Source organism: Aulonocara stuartgranti (genome assembly GCF_965226115.1).
Source record: "Aulonocara stuartgranti genome assembly, chromosome: 5".
Taxonomy (NCBI): domain Eukaryota; kingdom Metazoa; phylum Chordata; class Actinopteri; order Cichliformes; family Cichlidae; genus Aulonocara; species Aulonocara stuartgranti.
Genome location: NC_138943.1, coordinates 25,726,643 through 25,748,747, shown reverse-complemented (window position 1 = coordinate 25,748,747; position 22,105 = coordinate 25,726,643). Strand labels below are relative to the sequence as shown.

Here is a 22,105-nt window from a genome sequence, read left to right as displayed (position 1 = left end):
TACACAGACCTCGTGGATGCTTTTTTTCCCCCCTTGATAATTTTACTCAGACTGAAATGCAATTGCCGGTTTGAAATGTGTTGCCTTACGTAAGTAATCACACTGAATGCTCCACTTGTGTTTAAACGCCGAAGTAGGAGCTTGACTGGGTCACTGCAGTAGAAAAAAAAAAATCTCAAATACAAAAGTCATGTGCCTTTGATAAGCATCCCAAGTCAACTGATCCCTTTGAGGAACTGGTAAAAACGTGTTGTTTTGCAAATTTCTAACAAGATCCGCTCTGAAGCATCAAAGTTCTGTGGATGACCTAAAATCATTTGCAATCTTAAAAAAAAAACCTAAAAAACATCCAAACTAGTGTAAATTGTACTATGCCATCGAATACAAAAAAGTCTGAGACTCTCCGAGTGATAATCGTGCTGTTATTCCTTCGGTGTTTGCTTCACTTTGAGAGATAAGCACCACTGTAATGTTTAAAAGTAAAAATCATTAAAGTTTCACGCTTGTCGCAGTTTTCTTATTTCATTCTTGTGTACTTTGTGCATCCAAAAGCAACACTTCCTGCTATTGTCTGTCAGACGCAAGTGACTACACAATCTGTCGCTCTCTCTTTCTTTTTGTCTGCACGCGTGCACACACACACACAATGTCCACAAACCCCATCCCCTCCCTCCTCTCTGGAGCTTCTGGTGCAAGGGGAGCCCTGCCAAATAAGTTAGTTTGTGTGTGTGTGCGTGTGTGTGTGATAGGGCAGAGCAACTGTGTCTTCTCTGAAACAGAGAATTAAGGGTAGCGACTTCGAAAGAGTGAGAGAGAAAAAGAAAAAAAACTACAGCGAGATAGTTCAGCTCACATGAGAGGAAGTGCAAGACACAGAAAAGTCAGAGGGAGCTGCTTGTGTCAAGCAGTTGACTGTGACTCGCGTTGTGAGCGCACGGTTGGGCTCCGGCGCTGCAGCACCACCACTCCCCTGTCAGAGCAGGAGCTATCTTCTCCCTGAGCTTTCCACTCCGTCCCACCACTGCCTCCTGTGACTGACTGGACTCGCTGTGGGAGCACAGAAGGACCACTCGCTGAATGTCAGCGCAGAAAGCCGGTGAGCTTTTGCACATTTTCTATTTTCTATCTATCTGTGAAGGAATAATTAACAGCTGTGTTTAAAAAAAAAAAAAAAGAGTCTTCTTCAGGGACTGAACGTAAATGTATCACCAGGAAAGTATGTCAGCCTTTCATGAACTTAGGAGTGGATTTTTAGTTAAACTTGCAGATGTGGACGTGGTTTTTTTGGTCCAGTTGTTGGAGAGTGGTTTTAAGTGCTAAGAGTTTTGGTTTGGCTGTGAGTTTTGAGAAGACTGAGTTTGTTCTTAATTTATTACACACACTGTAATGTATGCAAACACTTTAAGATCATACATGTGTATCAAATGCCCGGGAAGGACACTGCGGTTGGGTAACAAGGATAAATGATTTCTTACTCCATTTGATTTGTTTTTTTCTGGCTTTATTTGTTTGGTTTTGGACGTGCTGTTTCTCAGGATTGGGAAGGGGAGAAAATTGGAAACAGAGCAGGCACCCTGGAGACTTAGTGTGTCCACGAAAAGTATAAGAGCGCCTGAAACAAGTAGACAGAAAACAACAGTCCCTCACTGCGATGAACTGCTGGAGGAGACAGAGCGATAGAGAAGAGACGGCGAAAAGGTGGAAAGAGATTTGTTTGACAGTGAGAGTTGACTGGTGGCACAGCAACCAAGGATATCACGAGTAAAGGAACATTGAAAATGTGTTGACATGACAAATCTTGCTTTAACATGGCATGCTTTTTTGGGGGGGGGGGCTCATTTGTAGAACGCAGGTAAAGATAGGGGGGCGCACTGTACAGCAGGTTTAGCTTTTCACCACCTCTTCCTTGTTTTCGTGCACTGTGACTCTACATACAGTAAATCTTCCTGCATAAGATGAAACGCTGGCTTCGGCCTTTGGCTCCTCTCTCGCTCAAAGCACTAAACTTTGGCTCTATTTTTACTCCCATGTGCTGCTACACATTTAGAGACTCCGCTACGTGTTTTTTTAGGACTATAAATCAGACTTTAATTGCTCTGCTGTCTTTAAAGTAATGGGGGACATGACGGCTCTTTACATAGTTTTGTTTGGCTGAATTAAAAGAGAAATTTAAAACTTCTAAATTGAGGATTTATAGCAACATGTGGAAGTTCATGGACAAAATGATTAATTAATAATAATGGATATTTGTGGCCATTTTTAAAGTGTATTGGAACGTGACAACCTATTTGATTTGATTGGAGAAGAACAAAGTGCAAAATGTGAAATCAAATTTGAGAAGACAAACAAGTAGATGAACTTGGTAGTTTGTGTTTCTGGTGCTGTGATAAATCATCAGAGTTCTGGTTTGTTTGGTTTGTAAAGGTCGGGGGGCAACAAGTTAAGAGGCCACGGTCTTCTAAAAGTGGCCTTCTGGGACGTCACTCTCCCTCTCGGTTTCAGACTTTGTGTCTGAGGCCAAAGGAAGGACTGCTAAAAATGTTTCATTTTGACATCTGCGATATTAGTCTTGCGGTCTGCTGTGGCTTTCTCTAAAGGTTTCACCTGAGGTCATTGTTTATTTTTGGAAATCTCCACCAATAATTTTTGTTTTCTGATCAAACCCACAACACATCATTTGTTTTTGTGGATTTGCACCAGCCCATTACATTTTCCGAGCTGATGATTGAGAGTACCATAACTTGGCTTTACGGCAGGCCAGAAGTGCAGCAAATCAGAGCGGCTTTCATCAGGCCGGCTCTGGTCTAAAGAGGGTTCTTCATGACAGGAGAGGCTGCAAACTGGAGTGAAGTGAGCACTATAAAGCAATGAGGAAGGACGTGTAGAGAGCCTCTAGTGAGTGTCCTTTTGTAAGCTCAGGTCGTCTTCTCAGGCTGTTGTTTGTTTTGATTAATAAAAACAAATGACCCAGTCATTAATATTTATACTACTATCTTGTGGAAGTGTACTTTTAATGTAAGAGCCTGATCTGTGGCGGTGTTGAGCTGAACTGGAGGAAGTAGTTTCATTTAAGAGCTTCAAAAATTTCAAGACTAGATCCAAAAAGCCCTCATAGCAGGAAAGATTATATATCTTAAGGGTTTTGCTTTCCTCTCTGTTTAAATTTTTATGTAGGCAACAGCATGGGTTATAAGCAGGAGGATTTTCAGAAATGCACTGTGGCCACTGCGAGCACAGTTCCACATCTTAAGACCTTTCTTTCAAGAGCAGCAAAGTTTACAGAACCTTCAGTAAAATCACCACCTCGTGGGTTTGTGCAGCCTGATATGCAAAATGCGTTAAAAGCCACATTGAACACATTGTCAGAGGTTTATACACTGCTCCAAACTTTGAAATGTTTTTCACACGCGCTCGCAGAGGAGTGTGAAGGCGTCACAAAGCGACACTTTCCAGTGTCACAGACAGTTTCCCAAGAAACCAGGCGAGCGATGAGCGCCATCGCTCCCCTCTGTGGCTTTCCTACGCTTTGCTGTCAGGAATGGAAAGGCTTTAGAGGCTGCACCCGCCGCTGCGAGCGGCCTCCAGCAGCCTCCCTTGGTTCAAAGTTACCACACAGCTGCTAGCTCAAGCTTAGCGAGGCCCACCTGAACACGTGCTATGGTTTATGACACAAGTTTGAAAACCACAATTTTACATTGAATACACGATTTTTGTCTTTTTCATTTTTACTGGCTTTCATTTAACTCGGTTTTGCAAACCACATTAACAGCTTAAAGCACCATTAATTATGCTAAATTGATCTTTTTAGCCACTTTGAGGAAACAAAGCAAGCTATAAACACAACACTAATATATCACACTTTACACTGTGGGCCATAAACAGTCCACTTTGATTTTAAGTGGGCCAGACCAGTGAAACTCCTTCTGTCTAAACTAAAATTTAGTCTATCAGATTTCTTAATACAAGAAAAATAAGTACAATTTGGACAGTATGTCAAATTTTGGGGCTTAAATTGTGAGACATAAATGTGTAAAATTAACATCACATTTCTGTAGCAGATAGTGAAAAAATAGGAGGTTTTCTGTCATTTAATTGTTTATCTATCTATTTTCCAGTGGGCCAGCCTGGAGTCTTTGCCAGACCGATTCTAGCCCCCGGGCCTTGTGTTTGGCACCGCCCTGTAAAGTGTTGAAGCATCTTCATTGGCTAACTTTTATCTATCTGATGCTCCTGCATTTGTACTTAACAGTAGATCATGTTAGCTTTTATGATAACATACAGCTGCACATGAAAAAGAGGCTAATGAGAGTTAACGTTAATCTAAACAGGAAAGTGGTGCAAAACCAAAACAATGAGCCTAAAGACTGCAGAGGTTGGAAGTGAGCACCTCATTTGAGGTGGCACACAGCAAATATCCAATCCTGTGCTGCTTGAGCGCATCCTGTTTACCATCCCCTCATGCACGCTTTCTGTCAGTTTACTGCGTCTGCTAAAGTCTTTTTGTGGGAAAACTGGAATAACTGGCACAGTAGTGAGGAAAAAAAAGGAGCAAACATAAAAAATAAACATATCAGAATGAAAGAGAAAACTGGATAAGTAAAACAGACTGCACATAGCGCCACCTGCGTGCATGTTTCCCTTCATGTCGAAGCACGTTTCTGTCTGCACAGATGTGTCTCTAAGGTAGGATGACAAAAAAACAATCATTTATTGTTGTTTATGGATCCTCTGCTTCCATCCATTTTCAGGAAATCTGTCCGACTGATAACTCCACACATTCCAATCCCAATCCCAATAATGTACTGAGGTATTTCCGTGCCTGACCCCTCCAATATCATGCACATTATCCGCATCCTGTGGTCAGTATCAGACAAAGAAGTTACACTTGCACGGTGAGCAACAACAAATTGCCACTGGGCGTCTGTTTTTGGTAAATGAGACCTGCCATTTTTTTCACCCTTTAATCACTTTTCACTCTTCCTATCTTTTCCTTTTTCCGTTCTTTCTGGCAATCTGCCCTGCAACTGCTGCTCCCTCCATCACCGTATTGCCTGACTGCATTCCTCTCATTCCTACCGGCTTCCTGTGACTGAATGAGGAGCGAGCCCCACCGGCCACAAACCTCCACCTTGAAGTCCTTCCCATGTATCCCGTGTGCCATTTCACTCTATCGCTCCCTACCAGTGTTTTCCGTTTTAATATCCTTTTGGAAATTTGGGGGAAAATTGAGCCCCGATACCTCGCTGACATTAGGATATTTTTACTGGAGGGTCTAGTCAGACCCCACTGTCCAGAATCCAAAAGGTTTGCATGGTGAAATCTAAATACTCAGTGCTACCAGCAGCCAGAGTGCTCGTTGACTGCAAAGGCAATAAAGTGATGCTGTGAGGGTGGAAAGTAAGAAGAGAGAGCTCTACTGACATCTGTAGACAATGTATTAACATAAATATTAAAAAATAAAATCATTACCAACCGTATTAGGCTGCAAATTCCAGCTGACAGTGATCACTGCCAGCTGAAAGAAGCCTGTTTTTGCCCTCCTTAATATGAATAATGATGTTTTAATAACAGCTCATGGAATGATTTAATAAATCCAAAATAAGCTAATTTATTGGCAAATGTAATTTTAGTAGCAACCGTTTCCAAATGACCTCTATATCTGTAAATAGGAGAAGCTCTGTCTGAAGCATGTGCTGTTCAAACTCGAATCAAATTCAATTTGCTCGAACGCATCTCAAATGATTCAGGCCACAGTCAGCCCCGTGACTCTGGGATGGACTGGTAAAACCTGCCAAGAGTACAAGGAAAAGCACAAAGTGCTGTTGATAGGAGGGGTTTTTTTTAATTCTCAGGCCACAATTTTCCCTTTAGGTACATAATTTAACAACCTCAAATCTACTGACTCCATCATAGGACCAGTCTGAGTCACATGAAATGGAAAAAAAATAGAACTGACCTAGTTCGCTGACAGTTATCAGTTGTTGTCTCTGTGATTAGTTTATGTTAGGTTTTCCAGTTATGCTGACTTAATCTGGATGAGCATGGATGCAAAAGAACGTGTGAGTATTTTTAGCGATAAACTCGCATATTGCTGTCCAGGAGAGGAGAGAAAGAGACATAACGGCAGATATTTCAAGAAAATTCTCGATAGTATTTTTTATGATATAGAGAAAAAACTTGCTGAACAATGTTTTATTGATGCTTACAGCTCAGGGACAGCAGCATTTATGGGTGAATGTAAATAAATAAACTATCAAAATGGGAATCTACTGAGAATTTCCCTGGAAATTTTAAGGAGAGTAAGAACATGGCTTTTTAGTTTAATCACTAAAGATACTTAACTTTATAAAGCTTAGCCTACACAATACTGTCGCATGACAAAACTGAAGAATATTTTCTACCTGGGATGTTGTGTCCCGGGTCGAGCTCTTTTAACCAGTTGCTTAAACACGGCAGTAATTTCCATCCACCATTTGCTCGTCCTGTATGGAGTGCAACTATCGAGTGCAGCTAGCGATGCTCGGCTGACTCATTTGTGTACTTTTTGGGTCACACATCACCAGCTGCTAGTACAGTACTAGGCAAACGTCTTTAGTCATCCCTCATTTCTTTATATTCTGAAAGGAACATTGGAGATAAGTGCAGTGATTCATTGAAACATGAGCAATCATACATGGAAATACAGCAAAAAGGCAAACACAGAGTTTGTACAATTGTAATGCGCTTGAAAGTCGGTTTTTCAATAAGCCACCTTTGGTCTTCCACACTGTCTCCACTCTAGTGGACAAGACTTCTTATAATTTCTTTAAGTACTCTTCAGGAATAGTTCTCCAGGCTCCTTCAAGGACATTCAAAGCTCTTATTTGGATGATTGCTGCCTTTCGTTCCGTTAGACTTGTTGCCACTGATTTTCAGTTCTGTTCTCTTGTAATTTAGCATACCTCAGCCTTTACTCCCTGTTTCTTATCTGTAAGAATGGCTTACTGAAAGCTTCTGGTAAGACTTCAATGAACAGCAAATGCATCAAGTGAAGGGCCAGGTGCATATCTCAAGTCTTTGCTGGATTTTTATTTTTAACTCTTTTTGTTTTACCTTCACTTTAAGGACACACTGCACAACATGCTGAGATGAGTTTTCAGCTAATAGTTCTTTGGGAATCACTTTGTTGGTGCAAAATTATTATTTTATGCCTGTTAAACTGTTGTCTTTGGCATTTTTCATCGATTCAGCTAAAGAAATTGGTACAGATTGTATATTTTTCCAACAGGCTGCTAGTAACAAATGCCTAAAAACACAATTTAAAACTGGTTCTTTGATAAGTTGTCTGCAATGCGTAGAAACAACACTGGTTCATCTCTTGTGAAAGGTGCCTTTTTATGCCTGAATGGCTCAGTGTTAAGCGGCTTAAGAAAAAAAAACAAAAAAACATTCACCTGAAAATGATCAGGACTGGATTGAAAATGAGTGGAAAAATCCGCCAATGTCCAAAGAAAAATTCTGAAAGACCTTTGAAAGCCTGGAGAACTATTGCTCAAGACTCACTTTAAAAAATTAAATAAAACTTTGGCTCCTTGGAAACAAAAGAAAAACATTTGAGGGGTGACATATGGTATTGACTTTTTCATGGCTTCACAGCTTGGTGTGTGTTTAGCAGGAGTAATTTTCTTGCATATTTTTCAGAGTCCAGTGCATTGTTCAACTAGCTCCTTTTTTAGGTACTAAATCATCATCGGAGGCTTGGCTCTTGCTGTCAGAGATACCTGGGCTTGTCCCATTGTTGTGAGGACCGTGGAGCACAAATGCATGGTGTTGCTGTAGCAACGATATCACAGTCTATTACTTTTATATTATACAATGTGATATATCTACTGTCCAGTGAGGTTCACATGGTGGTCAGATGACAAATTAAAAAGTAAAATTAGCAGTTAGCAGTTAGCTAAACACAGACTTTCATGGCTTCCAGGTCATTTGTGTGGTCAGATTTACATGTGAGATAACATAAAACTGCTCCAGATGTGCACGATGTATTTGCTATAAAACTGACACATTCAAAATAACTGTTTAACTATTTGCACAATATGATCATTAATAAGGCAAAAACAACATTTCACCTGCATTGTCGTCCTGCAGCAAATCAGCAACTGCTGTGTCTACATAACTGCACATCAAACACAGAGAGTAATTCATCTTTATAGATGTATTGTGAAAGTCGTTAAGGATCGTGTTAATCAACGTTACGGTAGTTTCACTTTACTCATTGTTAAATTATGCTGTTGCTGTGGGGATGTGTAGCGTGGCTTTTGTTATGTCACCAGTGGTGACTCATCCTATTGTATTTCAGTCAACTGTTACCTACTGCGATACCTGCATTCTTCTGTTTTTGGAAGTGGAACTTAGTAACAATGCATGCGTGTATTTTTTTTTTTTTTTTTCATTTTTAGCCTGATGACTGTAGCTACAAGTCTTTTTGACTGATGACATGTCACGGTAAGAAAAGCACGGGTGTCATTATTAAAATCAGTCACTGCAGTGTTCACGCTGTCAGACTCTCATGTCTCGCACACAAAAATGTAAGTAATTCCTTTGCTTTTCCTGCCATGACATCTTATATCTTAAATACAAGTTATATATTTTTTGGTGGTTGGAGGGGGGAGCTATGAAAAACAAAGTTCACTCTGACATTTAGAGAATACTGAAGTCTGCTTAGCCTACAATAGAATAGAGACCAATTCTACCATTTCCACAGTTTCAGAACAAGATTGTCTACTTTGGCTTAACTAGCTTTCACTCAGTGTACAGTAGATACACTCGTTGACCGGTTTATTAGGTACACATGTTTAAATGCTCATTAACACAAATGTCTAATCAGCCATTTGAATGTGAAGTGGTTGCTGGTGCCAGACAGGCTTTTCTGAGTATTTCAGAAACTGCTGATCTATTCCACACCATCTCTAGGGTTTACAGGGAACAATCAACAAAAATAAAAATAGAGAAAAACCATCCAGTTAGTCTTTGACTGAAAATGCCTCGATGATGTCAGAAGTCAAAGGAAAAGTACCACAATGTAACTGAAATAACCAGAAGCAGAAGACCACACAGGGTGCCACGCCTGAAAGCTAAGAACAGGAAACTGTGTTTACACTTCAAATGGGCTCACTAAAAGTGAACAAAAATAGAACATTAGAAAAATATCGTGACTTTCGATTTCTGTTGTGTTAATCTGATGGTAGGGTCAGAATTTGTTGCAAACAGCATGAATGCATGGATCCATCGTGCCATGTGTTAATGGTTGCGGCTGCTGTTGGTGGCATAACGATGTGTAGAGGATATTATCTTGGCAACTGGCAACAGCCTATCAGAGTATTGCTGCTGACCAGGTCAGTCCCTTTATGACTGCAGTGTAGCCATCTTCTGATGGCTGCCTCCTGCCCCGTGTCACAAACTTCAAATCATCTCAAACTGGTTTCTTGGATATGGCAATGAGTTCACTGGCCTCCACACTCAGCAGACCTCAATCCAACAGAGCACCTTTGGGATGTGGAGATTGCGTCACGGTTAGGGTTGCCAACCGTCCCTTAAAATACGGAATCGTCCCGTATTTAGAAACAAAAGTACACGTCCCGTATTGAGCTAATAAGGGACGCACTTTGTCCCGTAATACAGTGAGAATCAAAAGTAGTCTATAAATGTTTATGGAATTAACACTTTGTTTGAAAACATAATTCCCAGCCCCTCTCCTGCTTTGTGACCAATGAGCTGACAGCACACTTATGACAATTCGAGTATGACAATTCAGATTACCGCTCATCTCATTGGTCGAGGAAAGGTCGCTTGCGGAGAAAATACCGGAAGACAACAGATGACCACAACAAGAAGCATGGCCAACAGGGAAACAAACGCCGACACTGCGGTGCAAGTCTCGGATGACAGTACACCTAAAGCTGGGCAGACACTGTGCGATTTTTTCAGTCACGTTATTCAGCTCCTGCTCAAACTGCACGATTGACTCACAGGGGTTAGACGTTCATAGGTCACGATGCAGGGTCTCACACTATACGGCCCGATGCTCTGATGCGACCTGAGTGCTCACACTGTGCCTCCATAAAATGAAGGTTATAACAGAAAATCTGTCGCTCTCTCTCTCTGTCTTTCACTCACACAGACACACCACTACCATCAATTTTGCTAAATTGCTAATGAAAAACATGATCAGGCAGCTGTGATTGAGCAGCAGTGTAAATCCAACTATTTTCACGGTTGTTGTGGTCGTGATAATTTTGTGATGCCACATCGAAAAGGCTCGGATGAGCTTTCCAAAGTTCTACAAGTTGTGCCTCCATCGCTTGTGTCCAGATCACACGCTGCACAGCCGTGCTGCGCCGTCTTTTTCACCAACGTTTACGTGTTTGCGCGTGAGCAGTGTGAGCGCCTGTGGTGACACCCTCACGAGCGATTGATGATCGGGAGCTGGTCGTGAGGTGTTAATCACTTCTCGTTACCCCACGTATACTACACGACGCACAATGAAGGCCAAAATCGGTCCGATCACTCAAAAATCGGCTCAAAATGGGCCAAAAATCGCACAGTGTGAGCCCAGCATTAGAGCAGCAATGTTTGTTCCCCTCAGAGAAAGGGAAGAATGGGAAAAGGAAAACACCTGGCTGGAAAAAGTTAATATGGGCATGTGCAGTGAATATCAGCGCTATGTGGCCAGAAGTGTGATAATATAATTTATTTTGTGTAATAAACAACTGCAAGGATAGATGATTACAACAAATTGATGACTAATACATAAAAGTAATACATAGATGAATAATGATGATGAGTTATGATGCGTAATCAGTGACGCTGTCACGTCAGTACGGACCAGGGAAAGTTTCCAAAACCTTGCTGAATGTGTACCAAGAAGAATTAAGGAAGTCCTGAAGGTAAAACAGGGTCCAACTCAGTACTAGCAACGTGTACACAGTGAGTGTTTCTTACTTGTAGCACAACAGTTTGCAATATAGCATAAAGTACAGGAACAACAAAGTGATTCAAACTGATTATAAATCTATGATGAAACGGTCTGTGGATATATTGGTACGTTTTTTCACATTTATGCCAGACGTAGAGCAGAAGACACACACACAGACACACACACATATCCGCATCTCCCTTACCCCGCGGAGTTCAGCAGATGGAGCCCGCACACCAGCAGCACACACGCGGATGAAAGTGAGACTTCAAGCTGGTTTTATCAGCAGTTTCAACACCGACAGACGAACTCGGTGAGGAGGAGACAGATAAATAGAAAGCAGTGCGTGCACACTCGCTTTCTCTTACATAAGTTGATTACCGAGACATTTCGGAGCGCGGAGGTGATGTTATACTGTACGTACGGACGTACGGCTTAGACAGCGGCGCGCGCTCACGGCTGGAGCTGTCGCTTTTGATATTTTTACCTCGCGCAGTCAGATAACTGTCACAATAACGGAGGAAAAACCCCGGCGAAGATGACGAGGATAGGCTGTTGGACTGTGCTTACGTTCGCCCGACTTGGTGTAGCTGCCTCGTAACGGGATTTTTACTCCCACCTGCCTTTGAAAGTTTCAAATACGTCGCTTTTGAACTTCACCTCCAAAAGGTAGGCGGTGTTTACTTTCTTAAAGTGTTCTGCAAAAGTAGCTAGAAAACGTGGTAAATGTTCTAATTACTTTAAAAAAAAAAAAAAAAACCACTGTCACTTTATTACTTTCTTGTGCCGAACTACTTACTGTGTCCACACTGTTGTATTGTGAAAATGTGAATTCAATTTCAGCTCCTCTGTTTAAAAAAAACAAAACAAAAAACACTGCAACAAAATTTTTTTGACTTCAGTCCAAAATCTGCAGGTGTAAATCCTAACATGACCGTGATGGTTATACACTTCAAAAATCGCTGGTGTACAACTGTTTAAAAACTGCTTAAATTACTATCATTATTATTTTAAATAAAGTGAGTTTCCATGTCTCGAGATCATGACCCTGCTATGGAAGTATTTAACAAAGAACTGAATGTGTAACAAAAGGTGGCCCGGTAATCTAATCTGGCAGACAACATGACTATTTTAGGGCATTAAATGGGGCAAATAAGTGTGCAATTATGGCGTTAAGGCCTCATTGTGAGTGTAGAATTTCCTGTTGGATCTATATCTGCCCATAGCTGACAAACTCCACTGCTCATTCACTACTAGGAAACAAATGTTTGGTTGTATGATGGACTGTGGGCTGATGTGCTTTAATATGAGAGAAGTCGTGGAATAAGAAAACAGTTCAATCCCACCCAAGCCCCTTCAATCCAGGGAAAATAAAAGCACACCCACATATACACACCCACAGCAGCCATGCTGGTGTAATGGTGTCATGTGTCCAGGTTTGCTCCCTCTCTCACCACGGGATGAGGTCATAGCCTTTAGTGCTGTTACAGAGATACAGTTACATTAGTTTAATGTGGGCCGTGCCAGAGGAATCGACACCACCTACACCCCGCGGCCCCTTTCTGTTGCCTTTTAGATTTCTCTGCTCGCATCTATGTCCCTTTGTGTTTACAAAAGTGTATCCCTGAATAAAGACTTTGATCATATTGTATTTACCAGGCCTTGCTGTTAGCTTATCACCTTACCTAAACTATTCCCTTTGGCCCACAGGCTGTGGCAGCACATGGGTTAGTCACTATGACTAGGCCTTCTATGGCAGAGAGAACAAAAAGAAAAGATGATTCACGCTTACAATGCTGATGTAGAAATTGTGTTACTGTCTGCCTATGGTAAACCGAGGCCTTTCGCAGTCAACTTAACTTTAGCTTTTTCTCACACAGCAAACATGAACTGACAGTGACACTTTGGTCTAAGTAGCCTATCTGTGGTGGGGGCTGAAATCAGTCAGTGTTGTTTTGTTTGGTTTTGCAGCATGAAGCCCAGTTTCACTTTGCATTGGGGGTCATAGAAATAAATGGTGGTTTAAAACATACTAAATCACTGTATTTATTTATTTAACCTAGCGATTAACCAGTTGGTTTGGCTCATCTTATAGGGGACGCTAGTCGTCATAGACTTGATTCCCACAAACCCAGTGGGACATACAGTATAACAGGAACCATTGGTCTTAATGAAAGCCTGGTTTGAAGAGCCCAAGATCATGTGTTTGATTATCAAAGTAGATGTGGATACATTTTCTCTTGAATTCCTAATTGGTTCATTCATGTTGAGATGATGCGATAGAGATCTATCACACAGAACAAAGGAACTGTTGTTTTCCAGTTGTTTCTTTTCTTTTCGTGAATTATACGCACTGGATAGATTATCATGGTAGTCGCCAGTTTATTTTCATTGTCAACCAGCAAATAATTTATGGTCTAAATGGGAGCTGTAGTATTGATTTTATCGAGCAGAGATCATAAACTGACCATGTAAATGTTTTATTTTCGCTTTGCATGCTGCATTGATGACTAAGTTGACCAGTTAGGGATCTTCCACCACCAGCATTATTCACGTCTTTCCAGTATATTTCGTCAGTGGTTTAAAAACAGTTGAGCAAACACTGATAGAGAACCTTTTTCTGACCCCTCTTGATTGGAAATAAACTCATACATTTATAGTAAGAGGCACAACAAAGACATATTTAGTGATAGGGTCATCATCCAGTATCCATTTTGGGTGTCTCTTTGTCCTTTGTAGGGTAGTTATGGAGGAGAATATTAACCTTTTCCCAGGACAGATAACCTTTAAAAGTCCCGAGTGTTTTCCCTGTGTGAGCTCTGACAATAGGGACAGTGTTCTGGGCTGGCCAGAGCCCCAGATCACATTTCCTGTTCCTGATTTAAAATCAGCTCAGCTGACTACTGATACACTCTGCTCCTCAAAAAAAACCAGTAACAGGACCATCACCCTGTTGTTTATCATGTGAACTCGTGTTTTTGTTTGTGAGAGAGAACGGGCATAAAATGAAGCGTAATAGGGAAATCAAAGTTCAATCAAAGAGCAGCAGCAAAAAGCTAGATTGTACCAGAAGACAGTAAGCTTATTCTTACTAACTGCAGGGTGTATTTGAAACAAAGAAGCCCTTCAGTGTACATAGTCTTCTTATTAGTGTGCAATAACAGTCAGCGATACATAGTATACCACAGACACACGAGCGAATTAGAGTAGGAAGTCAATATGAGAACCTGTTTTCTCAGTCAAATCAGCCTTATGCCAGGTGCTGGCTTTTACAGGAAAAAAAAGATGTTTGCCTATATTTCTGCATGTGTGGGCGTGTAAAGGCCACGATCCGTCACATAACATCTGGTAATATCTGGATTACAGAGTAGGATGAATGTCTGTGGGTGGAGATGGGTTGTGCAGACTATTGATCTGAATCAGACTATGCTCAGATGATCAGTCACTGAAGTACTTTCTTTTGAAGTACGTAAAGCAAGTCAGTCGGTGCTCCCATCAGGTCAAACAGTGGTTCATGCCTTCATTTGCATGATTAAGGGCAGAGTTATGTAAACATGTGTGTAGACATGTGTGTGCCAACACCTTTCAGAGCTTTAAAGCCTCATTAGGACTGAGTGAGAGGTACATCGTGCATGTGCGCATTTGTGTGTGTCCCGTGTGTGTCCTCAGGCAAATTTCGGACTCATCCCAGCCAAAAGTTATCTCTTTTTTCCCCCTCTTCCAAAAAACAATGACCTCTTGGAGGTCTTGGAAGAGAAATAATGAAACCATTTCAACAATTGTCTGTCTGTGAGACGTCGAGTTGGAGAATCACACTATGGGAGTTATATCCTCCCATTTGCAGCGAACTGCTGACCCCTCACCTTTTCCACCCCAGTTCAGCAACACATCATCACTAAGAAAAGTCTTATGTTATGGTGGAGTGTTGAAGGAACAGTCGCCAAAGCAGCACTGATGGCCATGACAGAAAGACGCGCTCACATATTTGCATCTGCTTTGTGTCCTGTTGAAGTTAAGTTAAGTTTGCCAGGGTTTAAAGAGCAAACCAAATCACAGTAAGAGGAGTTAAGCCTGTTCAGTTTCTCAATCAGTAGCTATGCCTTAGGGGTGCTTAAAAAGTGAGCACGGGCTGTTTTAAATATCTGTGTCGAGCCGCACAGCATGACAACGCTTGACAACCACACAACAATGGCATTAATCCCACCCATGATGCCAAATGGCTAATCGTCACTCCTTCTGCTGTACTACTGATTCCAGATGTTTCCACCAACTCAGTTTTGTGGGCATGTTTGAATAATTACACACATCTCATTATGAAACATATGCCAAAGACATACAGACATACATTGCAGATATTTCAACATGTTTTCCTTGGATTGAGTTATTGAATGTATAGTTGTATGGTTCCAGTTTCCTACATTTTTCATCATTTTCTGTCATAGTAGGACTGAATACCCTCATCTTTGGGATTTAATTTAAATTAACTGCTGTAGCTTCTTGGAAATCTCAATGTTGACATGACAGCTAACAAAAACCAAACAACTGATCAACTAATCTAGAAATACACACAACAGCAAATTTATTTACTGCAAGCAAACTTCATTCACTAATAAATACCAATTATTGAACTTAAATCACAATAAGAGATACCTGAACTTATTTCTGTCCTATAAGACATCTATTTATTTCATATTTTGGCGTTTGTCTTGCAAAAGCTGCCAACTGTTCATACAATGAACCAATATTTTCAATCTGCTGATAATGTTTGGACATTTACTCAGAAATCACATTAAATCTATCAATAGGACTGATATAATTCAAATTAGGTTGAAGCTACTGACAGCAGGGATGCGTATTCTGGACTTTATAAATTTGTGCCGTCCAAACTTTTCTCCCCCTACATGAACTTAAAGTTTTATCAGTTATCACAGAGTTCAAGTGGGAAAACTGCACGTGGTGGGTATAATTGATAGCTGATGAAAAATAGCAGTAGCCAGAAAGAAGCATCAACATTGTGCTTAGAAATCATCACCTGTGTATTTTGACTTTTGTTGCCATGATGCCAGGTCTCTCATGGAAATGAGATTTTTAATTTCAATGAGATTTTTTTTTACCTGGATAAATAAAGGACTAATAAAATCTAGTCCGAACATTCACAATAAAATCAAAGATAAAACTAACCACAGAGATTTGTGGGTTCTGCCTTTAGCATTGAGTCGATGTTACATGCGACAACGTCCACAGCTAATACTGTGATCACAGTTTCGCCTATCTCTAAAGGGAAAATTCTTGATATTGCCCAAGACATATGCTCATGTGACAAATCATCTTTCGGCCTAACTGAGATCCAGACGCACGAACGCCACAGATACACAGAAACATTTGTGGGCAGATGAGAATGCTATTAATACACACATAAGCACACACAGCCTCTCTCACACACACACGACACACACTCATTAAAGCAAGTGGTGCGATGCTATTAATATGTGGAGAAACCGGCACTGTCCTCAATCACATGCACTTGCTTGATTACACACAATAACACAAGTGTTAAATGACAGGTGACACTAAAAATAAACTGGCACGGTTACATATGCTGAAACTTGCTCAGAGAGCCACAGTGTTCCTTCAGCAGAAACAAATGGGCATTATTAATACACTTAATACACCAACACAAGCACTATTAGCCGTGTATGCACCCTCAACTGTCACACAAGCAGACTCTTCTTATGCAAACACAAAGACCTGCTGTGTACACTCAAAAGAAACAACTGCAAGCTATTAATATCTTAGGGTGCATAGGATGGACAAACACACACACACACACACACACACACACACACACACACACACAATGAACACATAAGGAGATTGATACTCCAGCTGCTCAGAAGTGGGGGACAGAATGTGTGCAGCAGCTGTGGATTCCTATGAACGTAAGGAAGAGGAAGGGAGGCAGTGGAGGGTGGAGGGATAGGTGGCAGGAGTGGGGGCTGCTAAAGGTGTCCCGCTTGGTGGAGAAGATATAATTTTCTTTCCATTATGAGTGCACAGGCTGGCATATTTGAGGCTTCGGTGTATTCATATATATATTTTTGTTTATTTTATTCCTTTCGATGTATTTTTCCTCTGAACTTCTGCTCTTTCTGCTTTGTTGCTCTTCTAACGAAGCATAAACCTCACGCCTGCTGCTAGTGTTTATGTATATAGTAACAGTAACTAGCACTTAACATGATGTGTGACATCCAGGCTTAACTCCATCCAATACCACTGTGGAGTTCAGGCTAAACCAGCAATAAACAAAGCACATTTTAGCCACAGCGTGAATATAAATACTACTGAGCGATATCTGTAGCTCTCTTGAGCTGCAAAGAAGCCATTCAACCAAAATAGCAGTTTCTGCTTGCCTAAATGAACCAAGAGGATGTTATGGTGAAGACTAACTTTAGAAACAGGAAGTCACTGTTTCTTTGTGAGTGTGTGCCTGTGTGTGTGCGCGAGCGTGTGCTCCAGTAAATTGTATGCGTGTGTGCAGGTGTGCGTGTGTGTGTGTCAGTGCATCAGCATGTTGCTGCAGTAGGGCCCACAGAAAGAGGATGGTGGTTGTGAAACGAATATGCTATTACAGAAACCAGAAGTTTGTCCCCTGTCTATTTTTAGCAGCACAACGCTGAAAAGAGAGACAGCGAAGCACGCACACAGATCTTATCGGCATGCACTTCTCTTTATTATAAAGTGCTCCAGATTTTTGTCTTGTAATTATGCAGCTCTTGCATTGTTTTAGGATGAGAAATAAAACATTGCGACAAATGACGATGGCTAAAAACACCTTTATTCTTGCTTTTGTCATGCCAAAACAAGTGTGTGCTGTGTATGTCTCCTCTTTTAGGCTCTGTTGGTAATATGATAGAAAGCAACCACGAGTTGCTGGAACCCTTCAGGGTCAGCATAGAAGAAACCTTAACTGTTTAGGTAACTCTTTAAATGTACATTGCGGTTACTGGGGTGTTTTTTTTTTTCGTCGAGTCAGATAATGAGTCACGCTGTAACGCTGCCTAAAGGAACAGCTTCAGTGTGAGTACAAAAAAAACCCCACATTTGTTTGGAAATTTGGCTTTTTTAAGTTGTAAATGTTGTAAATATAATATAAATAACATTGGGGCGATGTTGAAAGTGAGTTGAAGCCAGAGATGTATGGCTGTTGCGAAATGAAAAATGTGCCACAGGTGTTTGTTTTCTGTTTAGAAGAGAGATTGGCTTCCTGATCATTTCCTCTTTCTCAGGGGAGCTCACTCGTTTGATGAGCATGTGTGTGTGTGTGTGTGCGCGCGCGCATGTGAGCGTGGGTGTGTGTACGTGTGTGCAAGTTTGTCTGAGTCTCCACCACCACCGCCGGCCCGCTCCTCCAGTGATTGTCTGATTTCCTTTGAAAACACACAGCCATTCTTCTTGTAATACATACTGTGCTGCAGCTACTGGTACTTCCTGTTGCACCTTTTGCTTTATTATTAAAGTAGAAGCTTAAGAAAATAAGCCCCTTGAATTTTAACAGTGTTGCATAATGTTCTATTGCAAAAGGTATGAACCAGATGACAGTGGAGGGAGGCCCAGATATTTCTGATTGTCAGAGATGAAGTTTTGTCTGATGTGTCACAGATTACTTGAGTTAACTTGCAAGGTAGGATTCCAGTAAGGCACGGACGAGAAGCCTGTAAAAATGCAGGCTTCATTTTTTTTTCCTAGAGACCTTTTTGTCCCATCTTTATCTCTACTGCTGTCGTGGGTTTTAGCCGTGACACAAAAGCTCATCTGTGCGTTACAATACAGCAAATATTAAAACCCAAGGCTGTCCCTGTGAACAGAAAGTGTTATAGTGAGCTCAGAGTTCTGCTATCAAGCAGGGTAACAGAACTGAAACCATTTGGTTTAAACTGTAAAGTACTATATTGAACTTACTGAATATTAATTCCCACCCTGTATTTGTTTGTTTGTTTTTTCCTTTACGTGTTAATGAGCCACATAGCCTGCAGTCATAAGAGTGTGGGAGTGTTTCTTTCTTCAGAGGAATTCTGTCAACTCAAAATACTTTTCACACACATGATTATTTTCTTCTGAGTCAGGATTGCTGTGAGGAATGACAGCCAAACCACATTGTCTGGGCTGTCTGCAGATGTAGGGCTGTGGCTGAGAATGGAGGCCAGTTGAGAAGAACTGTGTAGCCTGTAGTTTTGTTTTGGGCTGGTTGGAGCTAATAACTGCAGCTGCTGTGGATTCTAATAGCCTAATTTCAACACACGCTGGAGGTTAAGACAGAGAAATCAGTGTTTCTGAATCTTTTAGGGTGCGTTATCAGTGTAGTAGATTTCATTGTGTGATCCTATTTGTTAAATTGACAACTCCTATAACAACTGAATAGCTGCAGTGAAAGAAGATCTTCTCACATTTTGTGACATGAGAGAAATTTGCTACTCCCTCTACTGTGCTTTCCACAAAAGTTACTCTAATTTAACACAATATACCAGTAAAGAAAGAAGGGAAAAAAATGTCCACTTACAGGACTTATGTGAGTAATATTGTGTAATATTTTAGGTTACAGTCATTCAGACATACGGGTTCAGTAAATTTCCTCATTCTTACATCCCTCCCATTGCTCTTTACCCTGGAGGGAGCAAGGTGTCTCCTTCCATACTGTATCTCTCTATGCTTTTGTATCAGTACCGAAACATTCCTCATCACGTTCATTGGTTTCATGTGTCAGTTGTATTGAAACGTAAGAACAGTATGAAGTTACCTGAGGCCATGCATTGTGAACGCTTTTGTTTGTAATCGCAAAATGTGAGACAAACTTCAGCTTGGTGCTTTCTCACTTGTAGCTATAATTAGCCTCCATGTGTGTTTTATCTTTTCCAGGTCATACCATCAGGCCCACATTGGGCCATGCATGCTATGGTTAAATGATTTGTGGCGAAAGTAAAATAAGACATGATATTTATGTTTTCGGTGGCCTTAAGAGTGCATAAATTGATCAAAACATTTTTGCGCCGCCCCCCACCGCACACACACACCTTTAAAAAGACATCTGTTTTTCATTAGGACACCGAGACCCGATTCAGATGTCTCGCTCGTGCTAATTTAGGCTTTTATTTCTTTCGCTTTTAGCAAAACCTGAAAGGGTGACGACAGATTCATGTGCCTGATCCAAACGACTTAACCGCACAACGTTAAAATACAACTTCCCACCCTGTTTCTTTCACTTCTTTTATGCATCTCCAACGCCAGCATATACAAGAATCTTTCATTTTTGTGCTTTCTGAATGTAATGTCCTCGGTATAAACCGGGAGGAGACACAAATTTGGAGCCATCCGCTGTTGCAAACCCCTTGTGCTTAAGGGAGCAGACAGAAGAAGCTTTAGTTTTGGATAATGAGCAGTTTACTTGAAGCGGGAAAACTTGAATGTGGTGATGATCTCTCTATGACAGGCAAAACTCAGAACAAGTGATGCAGATGAAGCAAGAAATGTTAAAGAGAAGCCTTCTGATTTTTCATCTGCTACCTACATAACAGTATCTATTTGCACAGTCAGCAACATAATATGTTTCTCTCTCTCTCTGCCTCTCTTTCTCCATCTTTAGTGGATGTGATCATCAGTAAGCAGGTTTCTTTGCCCGTTAATGGGAATCCACCCATGGACCTAAGTGTGACCCGCAGGTTGTTACATCCAGGCCCAGATTCGGCCATGCTGGCCCCCCGCCCTCCTTTCTTCATGGGATCCCTCACCGCTCAACATTGTGCCCAATTCTCCCAGCAGCACTTGCAGGTGAGGTCAAACTCAGATGTCAGTTCTCACCTAGTTGAGCTGGACAGTGACATAATGAAGCTTCAGCATGAATTGGACATAGCATGGATCAGTGCACTGGCTGAAATCAGCCAGTTTAAAACGTTACATTGAAAGTTTCTGTTTCTTCAAAATTCAGTGCATGGAAACAGAGACCAAATACCCTCATGACATTTTGCCCCTGTTCCAAAATTGCTACATCTGGCATTTATTTATCTGACTATAAGATAATGACCGCCTGCCACATCAGCCACAGAAAAAAGCAGCTGCTTTCACCGCAGACCTTTAACCAGGTACTGTGCAGGACTCCTCAGAAATGAGTAAGAAGCAGATTTAGGTTACTATAAACAAACCATTTTCTCGGCATTTAATTTGTTATTGACACTTGTCACAGATTAACTGACTGATGCAACACTTCAGTATCCTGTTTTTTTTCTTCTATTTTTGTAAGCTATCTTATTCGAGATGTGTGTATTTATGTGCTTGTCAGAGACTGACAGTTGCAGCTTTTGTCCTTTGCTTGTGTAGATTTTAAAAATGCATTTCTCTGTGTTTTTTCCGTCAGTATAACATCGAACAAAGGCAAAGAGAGATGAGTGAGGAGAAAAGAGAAGAGCTACATCAGCTGATTCAAAAGAGTAAAAACGAGCAGAGTGAGTCCTGTGTTTTCTGTTTTCTCCACACTGTCATGTGTTTTCATCAGTTCTTTAAGCGACCATAAGGTGGTTTACGTGCTCTTCTTCTGAGTCATAGCACACTGTATGTTTTACTGAAAAAGAGGGGGATTTCCAGCAGTACTGTGAGGTATTCTCAGATTCCAGGGAAATTTGCACTCATATCAAACCAAAGTCAAACAAACAAGCTTGTTTTAGGAAAGCGTTTTTATTTTTACAATGTAGAGGAAATGAAGAGTGCAAAGAGGATCTTGGCTCTTACTTCTGAATTTTCTTGACTGCTTCATGGGAAGTTGTAATAGAAAACGGTTGTAATTAGACTATTTAAATACTAAATCACTATTATTTCTTATTGTCATCCACACTCTTGGACATATATCTACCTGCCCTTTGTCTGTGTATGATCTTTTTCTTTCTTGACAGGTGCTATAGCCAGTCCCCTGGTAAAGCAGAAACTTCGGGAACACATAATTATGAAGAGCCAGCCAACCCATGATAGAGTGACTCCCAACCACAGCAGTCCTGCCCCAGGATTCGGGTGAGAGACATCAATGATTTTTCATTGATACAAACACAAAACAAATGCAAACACAGCACACGCTCAGCAAAAACTTTATTGTGGTTACTTAAAATT

The 22,105-nt window shown here is 41.0% G+C and overlaps 1 protein-coding gene across 4 annotated transcripts in view; it reads left to right on the top strand.

The window, feature by feature from the left end:
- Positions 1 to 717: 717 nt before the first annotated feature.
- Positions 718 to 22,105, top strand: part of LOC309707190 (histone deacetylase 7-like) — a 42,367-nt gene continuing 20,979 nt past the window's right edge. Inside the window, exons 1-4 of one of the 4 annotated variants that reach the window (XM_082534355.1) lie at positions 718 to 1,096; positions 20,595 to 20,779; positions 21,363 to 21,450; positions 21,895 to 22,009. In XM_082534355.1, the coding sequence (XP_082390481.1) occupies positions 1,078 to 1,096; positions 20,595 to 20,779; positions 21,363 to 21,450; positions 21,895 to 22,009 (407 nt within the window). In that variant the 5' untranslated portion in view covers positions 718 to 1,077. The other 3 variants (XM_082534357.1, XM_082534358.1, XM_082534356.1) reach the window with 3 other exon arrangements.